This window comes from Phlebotomus papatasi, chromosome 1 (assembly GCF_024763615.1).
Source record: "Phlebotomus papatasi isolate M1 chromosome 1, Ppap_2.1, whole genome shotgun sequence".
Taxonomy (NCBI): domain Eukaryota; kingdom Metazoa; phylum Arthropoda; class Insecta; order Diptera; family Psychodidae; genus Phlebotomus; species Phlebotomus papatasi.
The window spans coordinates 27,671,918-27,687,434 of NC_077222.1; the positions used below are offsets into that span (position 1 = coordinate 27,671,918).

Below are 15,517 nucleotides of genomic sequence, written 5' to 3' on the forward strand. Positions count from 1 at the left end.
TCTATATGGACCCTACTTACATGCCAAGTTTCGTCCCGATCCGCGGGAGACAGTTGGGTTCCTCCCCTTGTAAGACATTCACCAGTGATGTGATACTCATTATTTTGGACAGGTGTTTTTCTCACGAAAAACTTCGTGAAATTTTAGCTTTTGTGATGACTAGGTTGGACAAATGACTGGAGAAACAAAGGAGCATCATCTTTACGAAAGAGATGTAGCGAAAAATGCATTGAAAGGCTTCCGGAAAGGCCAGGAAATGAGCGGATCCGCACGTACGTCCGCACGAAGTCAACTCACTTTAATAAATGATATGGAAAGTATGCGGGCTTCTGTGACATTCTACGTTTTCCTTACATGAACAGGAAGAGGACTTGGTAAGATTGGTTCATGAAATGAAGAACAATGGGCATCCTGTTGAGCCGGATTAGCTGTCCAAATTTACAGCCAGGTTGTCCAAATTAATAACCAAGTTGTCCAAAATTCGAGTCAAATTCACCTCTACATATCAATTCATTTTTAAACGTATTAAGACTAATTTTAGTAAAAACAAAGACGATAAACTCTTGTCAGGTTTCTAAATAACCCTTATGAAAAGAGAGTAACAAAAAAAGTCAATTAGTATCGAAAATATCGCACTTCAAACTTGGAACATTGATGCTTATAAGCAGACTGCCCAAAATTATGAGCCTTTACCCTAAATATGTATAAAAGCGAAAAAAAATTTGTGATTCTTTTAATTATTCTGATTATGGTCTTATAACAGGTTCATTTCCACTTATAATATTAAATTTAGAGTATTGTATAAGCATTCTCTCAGAAAATATTATAGGTGTTTTATAAGATTGTCTCATAGAACTCTTCAGTTTCCTTATAGAGTCACTTAAATCTCTTAATGGTGCGCCACTTTTATACATAAAGGTCTCAACGACTTTTTAGGTATTCTATAAGCTTTATTTAAGCAAATCGTTCTTTGAGACTTTCTTATAAGCCATGATTTGGGAATTCTATAAGACTATATTGAGAAAAAATTGTTTCTTTGGCAATTCCTTTTAAAAGTAAAAAAAAAACTAATTTCAAAGGTACCCCAAGTCAAAGGTGCCCTACTTCCCCCTAATGGTCACATTCGTTAAAATTTCTATAACCCTGGTGAGAGGTAGATCGGTTGGAAAAGCTTGACCAAGTCAAGTCCACTGTGAAAGACACACTGCGAATTGAAATTCATCTAACAAATTCCACCGGATTTTCTCCTACAACAACATAAAAAAAGAGTAGAGAAACGTAATGTTTTGCTGTAAATCTTTAGATCCATTAAGAATAAGGTATATACAGGACGAAAAATATTCTCTGTACTAAAATGCACGTGTCTGACTTGTATTAAAGTGCATAACATCGTAAAGTTAATCACAAATATGCTGAAAAAAATACAATCCAACAAGGTAAAAGAATATAAACTGCTAAAATTTAACACTTTTTGCCGCCTTGTCTGCAAATTTTATCTTCAAGAACGATATGGCTGAGAATTTAAATAAACAAAAGTTGAGAAATACCTCAGAGTAAGTTCTATTGATAAAAGTGATGAGATATACGTGGTGATATTCACCGGCTAAAATGGTACACCGTCTAGATTGCAATATTAATGAGAAAACTGTATGCATAAATCATTTCTCAGATGTCTCACTTTAAAGTTTATGGAACTTTTTAATACCACAAAAAAAATAGAAATTTCACAACTACATATGTTTTTTTTTTCATTGAAGCTCCCTTTTGAATGCTAGTAAATTGCTCAACTGATTAATTCTCACAGAATTTTAATTGCGCTTTTAATATAAATACGCAACAGAGGCCCAATAAATTACCTGTTTGTATACAGTATCGATTTTTTTTTTAATTATACATTTTAATAATGATCCAATATTGATTGTAAAAGCACTTTACACAGTTCAAACGTTCAAAGTACCAGTATCAAAATTAAAAAAAAGGGCTTTATGAACGGATTGGCCATAATTGCCTCTATTTTGTAATAATTGCAGTAAAATAGAGCAGATAATCTCTCTTAAAGCAAAGCTCAAAATGCAAAAAATTGTAAATGTCCCAAAATCACAAAGCCTTTACGAAGTAATCAAAATAACAGAGAAAAATATTGTATTCATGAACTAATGTTAATTAAAAAAATATATCACACTTCTTCTATATATGGCAACAAAAAAATCCTTGTGTGTGATAGTACCAGAAAATAGCTTTTGAGCAGAGATAAAGTATGAATTATCATAATTTTCTTTTCATTTTGCCATTTTAAATTTCAAATGCGACTTCACCAGCAGCATTCATATTTATTTGTGCAGACTCTAGAATAATAAAAAATAGCCTGCATGTTTTAAATTAAATAAAAATATCCACAGAGAGTTAAAAGTACAGTAAAATACGTAAAAATCAAGGGGGAGATATTTGGATGAAAATGTGTACACCACTTCGAGACACTTCCACAATTTGTATGGAATAGGCCTTCGCACTTCCAAAACTTTGCAACACTCTCGAAAATGTGGCAATACTTCCAGCCCTTCTTGCACTCCCATGCACTTCTCATACTAAGAAATCAGAAATTTATTTAATCTGATGAACAATCTAATGGGCTAATTCCATTGAAAAAATTTTCAGATTTTTGTAATTCCCAATTCACATGAAAGATCGCAAGAAGCCCAGTTTTGAATACGAACATCTCGCTGACATTTGTTTGTTTTGATTTAGATTCTGGGTAAAAATGCATAAAAACAACCGATACCTTCACGAAAAAACTGCTAAAGGATATCTTGAATCCTTTGGTACGCAAATTGAAGAAGGGAATGAGATTATGAGGGGTAATTGAAACCTTTACCACTTTAAAACAGCAACGTTTCTGTTTTTCGACGCACTTCTAACACTTTGTCCGCCTTTACCGTAAATCATAGTTCGGGGCATACCGTATCCCCAATACAGCGACATTTTCTCACTGCACGCACTATTTTCACCTTCAAAGAACCCAAATTTACTTTAATTTCATCTAAAAACACCTTCACTGTGAAATGAAAACAAAGTTCTTTTTAATGGAAATTCGCTCAGCTGAAAACTCATTGGCATGCAAGTATCAGAAGAAAACTCAATGGATGGCGCTGTTTCCTATAGGAACAGTCTGGAAAACTGTTCCCAATTTTTATTTTTAAGCTTTTATGCGAAAAAATTCAACCAGATTGAACTTTTCTCATAAAAGCACCCTTTTTTCATATGGAGTTGAAAATTTTCTAACAAATTTCTTGAGAAATTTCTCAATGGAAATGGCCCATAATTAGGAAAACCTTTAAAAGAACCTCAAAAATAATAATTTTTTCACATATATTTTTTTTTAATTTTTCTTATATTTTGATTTTCTAGCGCCAGATAAAGGGATCTATGAAAGGGTATCAATATATTTTACATTTTCCTAAGAGACTGTAGTGAAGCTACTTTTGGAAAATAGAGTCTCTAAAAAAAAAAAAGGAATTTCATTTGTATAAATATTGAAACTATGCCGAAAAGTCTGCAAGAGTCTAAAAGTACGAATGCAACAACTAATTCAGCACTTAACGCACGTATCTTCATTTTTTATTAATCTTGATTCCTCGCTCTGGTTTCAAAGTCCTATAAAATCAAAAGGAACGGTTTTTTTATGATTTACTAATCAATTTTTGCAACAAACTTGACTATTTTTTTCTGGATCTTTTTCGCTATTGTCATATTAGATCAATTTCTCATCACCTGTCGACAATCGATCCAGAAAAGGTTTTTCATCGCAACATAAGGGAAGTGTACCACGGATCGGAATGTTAAGAGACATGCTCCGTATTTAGCTGAAAATATGAGACCCAAAATACCATTTTGCAGTTTTTCTTATACCAGTTGATACACCAGTGATCCATTTAACTATTTCCATGTTTTTACACTTTTGTTGCTTTTGTTATTTACGAAAATTATTAATTATATCGGTTTAAATTTAAATGTAAGGATTCAGTGTGTTCTGCGGATCGGAAGGGGTGGTGAAAAGCTTCTTTAAAGTTTCCCTTTGAATATTTATCAAAAGAACCTTCTGTAAAGCTTTGGTTAAAAATTCGCCAAAAATCTAATTTCAAACCGATTTTGATAGTCTCGACGGTTTTAGATAGCTGAGGAAATTTTCCATCAACTGTTTTACAAAGAAAAGTGGGTTTCCTTAGAGAAAATGGGTGCAAAGCTCCTTTAAAGTTTCCCTTTGAATATTTATCAAAAGAACCTTCTGCAAGATTTCCGTTAAAAATCTACTAAAAATCCAATTTCAAACCGATTTTGATGATATCGACGGTTTTAGACAACTGAGGAAATTCTCTATTAAGACCCTTAAAGAGAAAAATGAGTTTCCTTAAAATAAATTGGTGAGCCACGGATCGGTAGGCGTTTTTGATGAGAATTCTGCTTTTTTTGGCATCCATATCACTCAAATCAATGAAATTCTCACTGGTAAATTGTTCCTTCACAACAAAAATATCTAATAATGGCTGTGAAGATGACAGCTGAGCGAGATAAGCGCAATTTTCCACCAAAACAGGTGTACCGAACCGATTTTTATTGTCGACATAAATAAAAATGTGCACTGTTAGTGAAATTAGACTCACTAAGAATTAATTTTTTAATTAACACAATTTTGTAAATCATTTTTATCAAACACACTTTCTGATATTCTCACAAATTGGCATGCGAAATTTTAAGAAAGTGATGATTGGCGTATTTCTGGCTAAAACTCTTATACTTCAACAAACCTTTTCAGTTTGCCGTTCGCATTAAAAATCTTTAACTAAAAGTAACATAATCTGAAAAATACATAGGGTAAGTGTGCAAAATTTCGGCAATTGATTTTTTATTCCTTTTTCTTAAGGGATGTTGCTTGGGAACTTGTTAACAATTTATCGTCTTTATTTACTTTAAAATCATTTTTAATACATTTTAAAATAAATAAAAATGTTGACATAGCTTTGGTCCCCTATTTCGGCCACCGTTATTCTCATAGTTCCTTGCCCTTCGGGATTTCTTCCAATGTCTGTTTCACGTCATCTTATTGGTCGAAATTACATTTTCTGTTTTCTTTTGCATTGTATAATCTCTAGAGTATATAAAAACTGAAACTTCACGAAAATTCGAGGAATAAAAAAGGTGGCCGGAATTGCAAGCTGGCCGGAATTTGGCACACTTTCCCAAATTAGACAAAAAAAATTTATATTTGAGCACTCCCACTTCCAAAGACTTCCAAGCACTTCATTTTTAGCTGTACACCGCTTCCGACCCTAATATCTCCCCCTTGATAAAAATATTTCCAGAAGCCAGCTAAAATTGCCCTGTATGAAAGAGTGCTGAAGAAAGAAAATTTGTGTGGTAATAACCAAGGGAAAGTTTGTTAGGGAGAGATATTGTGTTATAAGTAAGAACCTTTTGGTTAATTTTCTCCGGTAAATTTGTCTGTTATGTAAATTCTAAGCTAAAACATTGGTGTATAGTAATTTGTAAATAATTCTCTTACATTGTGGCGCCATTCGACACGATAAACCGCTGGCTTGGCCGAAATGAGGCAGTCAAAGTATAAATCCGTACCCTCGTAGATTGAATTGGAGTCGAGTGAAGTTCCAAGGCGGATTTTCGTCTCTGGAATGTCTGTGGAGAGAAGAATGAGAGGATTTGGGAAGAAAATTTGCATCACTGAGCCATCCTCCACTGGGACACCCATCAACTTTTCATCCCCCCCCCCCCTCCGCTTTTAAAGGAAAATCCCTTGTGGCATTGGCAAACTTACATTGGATGTCCAACTTCCAGCCATCTTCCAGAGACTTTGATGACACAACGTGGTTGTAAGCACGACAGCACAGAAACTTACTCGAATCATTGCGATTAAAGACAATTGAGAGGGTGCTCGTTGTTTGGTTTCCGTTGCTGCTTGTCTACAAATTTAGATGGCATTTTGACAATTTACACAAGTGTATGCCCCAATGTATTGCAAATTACACAAATTCGACTTGATTACAATTGCATGATTGGGGAGCAACATAGTAATGTACACTGAGAGAAAGTTAAGCACTGAAATTTGATATGAGCATCGCTGGAACATCAAACTCTACTCGAACTTCAACTTACGTTCCAATTGTATGATACCACAAACCACATTAAATCAAGTCGATAAATTTGGGAATGTTAAAACAGATACAGTCAAGTGATGTATATAAAATTGGTCAATTATACCGAACAACATAATGGATTCTACAAATTGTGAGGAATTTTTGTAAAAATAGAACATTTTGACGTAATTTACGCACACGTGCACATGTATAAGTAATTTACTGAAAAATGTTTCACTTTGATGAAAATTTTCCACAATTTATAGAGGTATTAAAGTCATCTACATTGAATCAGATTTCATCAAAAAATATTTCAAAATGTCTTTGAAAAAATATCCCATTTTTGAAGCGCAGTTTTGAAGAAACAATACACATTTTGAAACTTAAGCAGTCTACACATTATGAGAAATTTCTATCAAAAATGAGCTTCAAGAAATGTGCTTCAAAAAAATTGCCCACACATTGGAGTGAATTTTTGACAAAAATCTGGATTTTTGAAGAAAACTTGCCTGCAAGGAACGACATCTAGAGAAAAACACTCTTCCTTCAAATTTTTGGGAAATTTTCCACAAAAAATTCAACAAATACAATCCCAAGGAACTTCCATAAACACTATTCTCACTACTTTCAGCAGTGAAACAACAAAATTTTCATGAAAAATAATCACAAGAGCAAGACTCTTGGGAATGATAGCAATCTGTTAAAAATTTTTGAAAGAAACTTAAGTCAATGCGGAGGCATTTTTCTTCAAAAATTCCTTCAAAAATAGGAATTTTTCTTTCAAAAATGTTTGAAATCATTTTTAATCAAATCAGTCCCAATGTGTAGACACCTTTACAAATTTTGAACATAGAAATTCATTAGTGTCTCATAGCCTACACAATAGAATAATTTATGTTCATTAGAGCAAATTGCTTATGCTTTTGCAGATAAACCTCTCAAAAATATGGACATAAATTTATCAAGTATATATAAGCAATAAATGAAAATTGATGTTGTTTGAATGAATTGCACATCCTAAAAAATTGTTTAAACTTTTTAAAAACAATTAAATCATTTGAAAAAAATTTATCCTCATCCTTATAAAGGCAAAACATAAGAAGATGAAAATATAATTTAGTTTTACTGCTAGAATTTAATTTTTTACTATTTATTTTTGCCTTGAGAAGTAATGAGTAAACAATTATTTTCTTACTGATGAGTTAGCCATTCGTACTTAGAGGAGTAAAGAAAAGAATTTCTTTTACACCTTCCTCATTACCCCATACAACCCTATAAAAGAAGTACATAAGCCTTTACGATTGAGCTGTAAAACAGTACAACTCCATTATGACAATTTAATGCAGTTTTTACAGTTCAACTATAGCTATTTTCATATTTCACTTTCTATAGTGTTTCCTTTTAGTGTTACATGGGTCTTCTTACTGTTGGACTTTCCAAGGTTAGATGTAAGACTTACCATTGATTATGTTTCTCAGTTTAATTTTTATTGTTGATTTTCAGTCCGTAAAAAGTGTCTCGTCGTTAAAGGGTTAATTTATTATTAACCAGTTCAGTTCATAACAGCAGTGCTTATGAATTCTATACTTTCACAAAGTAGGTAGGAGAAAGGCCCATCATTTTGTCTAGTTTCTTATTTTGGACACTTTGAGGATAAAATTGGACACTAAAAATAAATTGATTAAAATGATTGATTTTTATTCCAATATTTGATGAATAATGAATCCTATCTAAATACTTGTTCTTTTTGGAAGATTTTAACACTAAATACGTTAATTTTGAATATGATTTGAGTTTAAATTGTTTTGTTGACAATTCAGTGTGAGCAATTGCTTACGAGAAATATGACAGATCTTCGTGTTTACTTTAGTCTTATTTAGCTGTGGTGAAGTACTAACAATGTTTGTTCGCTTTTTTTTGAGTGATATTATTGAATATTTATTGAATATTGTGTTGATTCACGTTAGTGGTGATTTGTACATTTGACCTGAAGTGAGATTTGCCTTGTGAATTAAATTTTTCGTGTGAAAAATGGGAAATGTTTTAAGAGATTTACCAGTGAGGTGATGGCACTTATTTTGGACAGGTGTTTTTCTCACGAAATTTCAGGAAGTTTTAGCTTTTGTGATGACTAGTTTGGACAAATGCCTGGAGAAACAAAGGAGCATCATCTCTACGAAAGAGATGTAGCGAGAAAAGCCTTGAAAGGCTCCCGGAAAGACCAGAGAATGAGTGAATCCGCACGTACTTGGGGTACCGAAGTCAACTCACTTTAATGAATGATATGGAAAGTTTCCGGGTTTCTGTGACATTCTACGTTTCCCTTACATGAACAGGAAAAGGACTTGGTAAGATTGGTTCATCAAATGAAGAACAATGGGCATCCTATTGAGGCGGATTAGCTGTCCAAATTTACAGCCAAGTTGGACAAATTAATAAACAAGTTGTCCAAAATAAGAGCCAAAGTCACCTCTACATATCAATTCATTTTTAAACGTATTAAAACTAATTTTAATAAAAATAAGACGATAAATAGCTTGCTAAGTTTCTAAACAACCCTTCTGAAAAGTCACTGACAAAAAAAGTCAATTATTATCGAAAATATCGTACATCAAACTTGGAACATCGATGCTTTTAAGCAGACTGAGCAAAATTATGAGCCCTTACCCTAAATGTTTATTGAATACCATTGTGATATGAATTCCATTTCTGACTGTATTTTAGAAATACTTGTATAGTTACAACCGATCCCTACTAATAGAACTTTCCAGCAAATACTTACATGTTTTTATTTTGATTATTCAGTGTTTTTTTTTATTTGTAAAAATAAATTACGTTGTGTGTTCAGCATTATTAATTTCAAAGTACGTATCTTCCAAGCCTTTCTCTCAGTGTGTCAAAAATAGGGGAATAATTTTTCTCTTTTTTATCGGATGTAAAAAAAAAGGAATTCACTTACCATTTCTGTTGATTGCTCGAGGCGCTTGTTATCGAGCCACCAGGTAATAACAGCCGGTGGACGAGATCCCGAACTCTGGCACAGTATATCATAGCGTCGTCCCTCTGACAGGGGCTGATGTGTCCCCAAAAGCTTCACATTGAGCGGAGCAACTGTAACAAAGCAGAATGTGTCCATTGAGAACCATTTAGGGGGAGCTTTCTCATCATCTAATTGTCTCATCACTAGACTCATTGGCATTTTGGGAAGACTAAAGGTCAGAGAGACGAAAGCTAAATTGAAGGAAGAGTACCACAATTGACTTGAAAATTAACCATTTCAGATGACTTTAACCAGCAGCACTTAAATTTGGCATCTTCATGATCATTGCAGAGATTTCTGTTGCTATTAGAAATTTATTATTGAACCAAGGAGTGAGACACAAACATTTTACTGCCTCAGGGATACTTGTCTACTGAGTATTTTGAGAGGTTCATTTGCATAAAGAAACAAATGAAAATGAGATACTGAATTTTCTCTTTGAAGACATCATTAATTTAGTCATTACAGGAAAAAAAATTATCCCCATGAAATTTCCATTCCTGACCTCGACACTGCCAACTTTTGGAAGAACATGTTAAATAAGAAATTTACTTGGTTAATATTCATTCCAGAATCTCTTCTCTTCATAAATCTGCCAAAAGACGAATAATTTAGGGTAATTTCACTGTAACTAATTATATTTTGGGAGTCTCCTGACGTAAAAGGTTGCAATAGCAAAATTATTAAAGTAACGAGAGTATATTGCTATTGAACAATTCAGTTTTGCAGAACAATGACTATTTTTTTTTAAATTTAAAAACTCTTCAGTGAAAAATTGCATATTTATCGTAAAATAAAAAATGTATATATCCCACCACTATTACGTGAGGATTAACTCAAAAATCGCTAAAGTGAAGGAGAAACCAAATAAATTTTGCTGTATTTATCTCTTGGGAATACTGCGAATATTTAGAGAGAAAACATACAATGGTAAATAATTTAAATTCCTGCAACATTATTCGAATTCCCTGGTATAAGGCAGAACTACACGGATATAAATCACTTCTTCTGATCAATTTTCTATAGCTTGAAACCTGTCCAAGATACGACCTTATTTAAACTGCAATTAATATTGCATGAATTTAACTTGATTAATTGCCTTTAATTGCTTCACCTCTTCAGGTCACTTTGACTCTTAGAAAAGGAGAATTTAATCTTCTGCTCGAGACTTCACTGAAACACTTCATTCCAACGATTCCAACTTTTCATCAATTACAATTTAACACAATTGACTTGGAAAAAAGAACAGAACCGACATTTTCTCTTCAATATGTCTGTGATTTAATACAGAATGTAAAGAACTTTTTTACATTATTGAGATAATGTCAAGAACAGAATATTAAATTTCTATAACATTTCTCTAAAATGGCCGAGGAGCAAAAAGAACTCTTTGGATAATCGCAAAATTTACGTTCTGGGAAATTAAAATAAGAAAGGGATAAAAAAAGAAATGTGTCATTTTTTTTTTAATTTACCACCGTATAATAGATTTGTACTGATTTATTAATCGTTTATTAATCTGTAGGGGAATTCTGTAACCATCTGAGAATTCTAAATGACAAATTGCGTCCGAATAGAAGGAGAGCTTTTTCGAAAATGCGATCCTGTGGCCGTGACATTCCTATTTCAGCTCACGTTGCATTATCAGAAGTCACATATTTGAGATTTCTGGCAATTCAATTGACAATAAATTTTATTAAACCAACCAACCAAGACGAGCTGTACTTGCATAATAGCATTACGTAAAGAGATTTCACTATAAAAAACAACGAATTGCATTTTCGAACTCGAAAAAAAAGCTCAACTCGCATTGTAAGGTTTCGAACTCACGTGTGACAATGCCACAAAAATTACAGAATTCCCCTAGGATAAGATGGGGTAATTTGGAATCATGTCTATTTTGGGACTTTAAGATTTCCTACCAGTTTTAGATGACAAAAGGAGAAAATGATGAAGAAGTTTATACTCTCGAATGCAAAATCTTGTACTTTTTCATGGTTTTCTTTTTCTCTTTGACCATCTGAAACAGTGAGAAAAACTCAAAATTCCAAAGTAAACATAATTTCGAATTACCACACCGTTTATCTCTAAACGAACGACTGAACGGACAGACGCACAGACGGACAAACAGTGTGACGTAAAAAAACTTGAAACTTCAGATTCCCAAACTTCTACCAAAAACGACCCTTCAGGGGGTAGGGGAGACTGGGGAAAAAAGTCACAAATCGAAAAATTCAAAATTCAATATCTTCCAAGGTAAAAAAGATAGCGGATCAATTTTTTTCTATAGATAGCCTCCATAGACCTTCTTCAATGTCGTAAGTTTCTTAGAAGTAGAACAAGGAATTTAGAAAATAAAAAAAATATCGAATTTTTTAGCCCTATTTTTGAAATCCTTGCAGAAGATAACAAATGTGAAGCTCAGAGACAAAATGACACATATCCTACGGCAAAGCATAGGATATGTGTCATTTTGCTCTGAGCTCCACAATTATTACCTCCTACTTATTTTCGAAAATTGATGCACTGGTGAATATTTTCTAAATAATTTGGATTTTTTGAATACGAATCCGCTATCTATTTTAGAATTTCACAAAAGTTCTTTTCTGCAGAAATCCTTTTATTAAAAATGGCCACTTGGGGTAAAAAATAACAAAAGGTATAGAGCTAAAAGTAACAAAAACGCGAAACAATTTCTGATGTCTCACGGTGAAATGAAACGTCATTATCATGTCTCGCCGATTGTTGTTTGTATGGTCAAACGATTTGCAGTCTTTTGTGTGTGTTTTTTTTTCTAAAATAGCTTGAAAAGCGCTTTTCTCGTTTTCTCACTTTTCTCGCAAAGAAGACGCTGTTTTACAAAGGTGTAGATGAATAAATTTTCTATGAAAATATGTCCTCTCAGTATTTTTTCAAATTTACGGAAGCCCATAATGAAGCGAATCAAAATATAATAATACCCTATGTCTGGTACTATTTACCCCAGCATTTTTGAGAATAGTCACAAAATTACATTTTAGAAATTGGCTCGATAAACGTATTTCCTTACAAAATGAAGGAAAATTACTTTCACAAAGTTGCAGAGTGGTAAATTTCCTAAAAAACTGCGCTAATTAGAAATTTTTGAAGCGCTCGAGTAGCTTATAAAAAAACAAAATATCCATTTTGTGACTTTTTGCCCCAGTCTCCCCTACGGACTCGAAATATGTGTAACTCTAATTGAGAAAGTATATCGCTCCTTGAAAATTACAAGGGGCCAATTCACTTTTTGGCGGTTTTGAGACTTTAATACACTTAGAAAGAGAATATAATAAATTTTCAGATGAAATAAATCATAAAATTTCGTTATTAGAAATGTGTTTCAAAATTTTACTCTTTTTGATGATTTGCGCAATTTTGTTTGCAGTAAAGGGGCGTAAAATAGATTTATGGCTCACTTTTTTTTAAACAAGGGACTAACAAGGGACTCATTCTAATTTCAGGAAAATTTGCGCATCATTTAGAATGAGAAAGAGCTAAAGCATAAAAAAACATATTTTGAAAGGGAAAAATATGAATGTTACGATGTTTATATTAATGCTCATACAAATAGAATAAATATAAATTGTTCTTGTTCAGTCATTAAATTGAAATACTTAGTTACACAAAGTTGAATCTTTCACACTGCCTCCTGAAAAATCGCTCAGATTGAGTTGTTTCCTTGAAATTTCCAACATTGTGAGAGAAATCCGAAAAAGTTAAAATAACATTCCGGAAATGTTAATTTTACCCTGCAATATTGATCCTAAGTCGGTGTAACTATTATGCTTTTTAGGTGTATTGTGGGTTAAAGTTACCCTTTTTCATGTTAATTTTACACTTAAAAAGGTGTAAAATTAACATTAAAATATGTTGATATATTTTTACACCTAAAAAGTGTTAAAGTTACGAGGAAAAAGTTAAACGCACCCTCTTTTTTCACAGTGAAGGAGCGATATATACTGCCCTAAACAGAAAAAATTAATGCCGTATTTGCTATCGAGTCTTAACTCTTTAGAATTCATTCGTAGAATTAAATCTAAATGTGATCTTAGAGAAGAATCAGCAGATTTACATGTCAGTTTGCACTTATGGAGTATAGCATTCGTTTAAACTTTAAACTAGTGTAATATCATAAATTTCCTATGATCAATTCAAGTGGTAAATGTTAATGTACTGTACTGGAAACATTAATCTTCTAAATTTACTTGGCAGACCGCCACAACATCGACAAAATTTGTGCGAAATCGGAAAATTAACACAATTTTTACAAAAGATCGACAGATCGGCAGTAAAGTCAACTGTGAGCGGCACATTTATCTACCCCTTGACCCTTATCGTTAACCATAAAGAACCACGCCCAATAAAGCTATTTAACACTCGACCTTGACAAAAGAATACTTTTAAAAAATTAATATAATGAAATAACCGCGTTAATATCTTATAAAACTTAAAATAACAGCTTGACGTGTTTTCAGGATGTGGCAAATTAAATTATTTAGGATAGAGTATTCAACTACGAAAACGTTATACACTTATGGACAGGTTGGAAAAACGGTAAATTTTTATCTAAAACATATTTAGAAGACTCACAAAATTGTTGGTCACATCATAATTAGCAAAATTTATGATTTTTCGAAAACTGGTTTAGGTAACAATTTCAGGTTTTTGCAAATTGTTCATATAAGTGTATAATCTTCATAACGGATTACTCCATTTTATGTAGAAATGGAAAAATTAATGGAAAATTGAGGTCATATTGTTTATTCCAGAAATGTCTTAGAGCCTTGACAGACCTGAAGATTAGCCGACAGATGGCTTAGCGTAATTATATTCCATTAATTATTGGCGTAATTATTTTCCATTAAATCGCCTCTCGGCTTAAGTCGTAAGTCTGTCTAGGGTATTACTCAAGGTCCTACGAAAACTGCAAGTTACCATCTTCTACTGTTTCCCATTGAAGTGTGATAGATAACTAGGGCTTGCATGAACACTGAGAAAAAAATTGGGGTGCGATTAACTTTTTTTTCTCATAACTTTAACACTTTTTAGGTGTAAAAATATATTAACATTTTCTAATGTTAATTTTACACCTTTCTAAGGGTAAAATTAGCATGAAAAAGGGTAACTTTGACCCCTAATACACATAAAAAGCATAATATTTACACCGATTTCGGATCAATACTGCAGGGTAAAAAAATAAACATTTCGGGAATATTATTTTAACTTTTTCGGATTTCTCTCAGTGAACCAAAATCTTACTTAAATCTTTTACAAAATATTAGTTTTAGTAAAACTCTTTTCGGGGATAAGCAATGGAAACGGATACCAAAAAAGTAGAGCTAAAATGTAATATAAAATATCAATAAAATGTACCAAAATGTGCTTTTAAACTTGTAAAATGTCAATTTTACTTTCATTTAAATTTCAGATTATTGGTAATTTATTTCAACTATTTCTAATAAAAATACTTTCTGAAAACATTAATAAAATAATTCGGGAAAAATAAAATAATACACACTACAAATTTATTAAAATAATTTTGGAAAATTGCCAAAATGATATTACATCAATCACACAAAACATGATAATTTGTGAGGATTTGATATATGTAGGTACATAGGTCAAAATCGATTAACAAATTTCTCTTTTTAATGCCTGAGCAATAAAAGCCTCTCCGTGTTATAAATGACTACAATATATTGCACACGCAAAAATTTCAAAAATTCCGTCACCAGTTTATTTAAATTCATTCATGCGATAAATATTCTAAATTCGTAACAGATTCTATCAATATTTTTAAAATATCTGTCAATAAATGGTATGTTGTACGCTCCACAACTAAAACTTCCTAATCGTATAAAAATCTGAAATTTTGTGCATGAAAAGAAGAAAATTATGTTTCTAATCTCAATATTTCACAACTTCACTGCGAAAATTTCACATAAATACATAAGCAGAAGTTGATCCATAAAGAATTTTGATTGCATTTAAACTTTCGAAATACCTACTTCTTATACAAAGTGCACAAATCTAATTATTGAAAGTTCACAGAATTTATCTTCAAAAGTCCCAAAACAAACTTCACGTGGGGTATTTTGTTTCGATATTTTCAAAATTTACTTAAGTGGTACACACACATGAAAAACTTTGAATAAACATTCTAAGGAATTTCCTTATTACACCAATGAAAATGCTCTTTATTTCTAGACAGTAAAACTGTTAATAATCAAACAATATGCGAGAATGAATGTATCATTTTCGCAAATAATTTGCAAAATCAAAAACTTCTTGCAAGCTTTTGATATTATAA

The 15,517-nt window shown here is 32.3% G+C and overlaps 1 protein-coding gene across 6 annotated transcripts in view; it reads right to left on the bottom strand.

The window, feature by feature from the left end:
• Window positions 1-15,517, bottom strand: part of LOC129799552 (protein turtle) — a 104,480-nt gene that overhangs the window by 31,145 nt on the left and 57,818 nt on the right. For all 6 annotated transcript variants that reach the window (XM_055843565.1, XM_055843566.1, XM_055843560.1 and 3 more), the window contains exons 5-7: window positions 9,106-9,257; window positions 5,828-5,972; window positions 5,558-5,688 (exon numbers count right to left, since the gene is read on the bottom strand). In XM_055843565.1, the coding sequence (XP_055699540.1) occupies window positions 5,558-5,688; window positions 5,828-5,972; window positions 9,106-9,257 (428 nt within the window). The remainder of the gene's footprint in view (window positions 1-5,557; window positions 5,689-5,827; window positions 5,973-9,105; window positions 9,258-15,517) is intronic.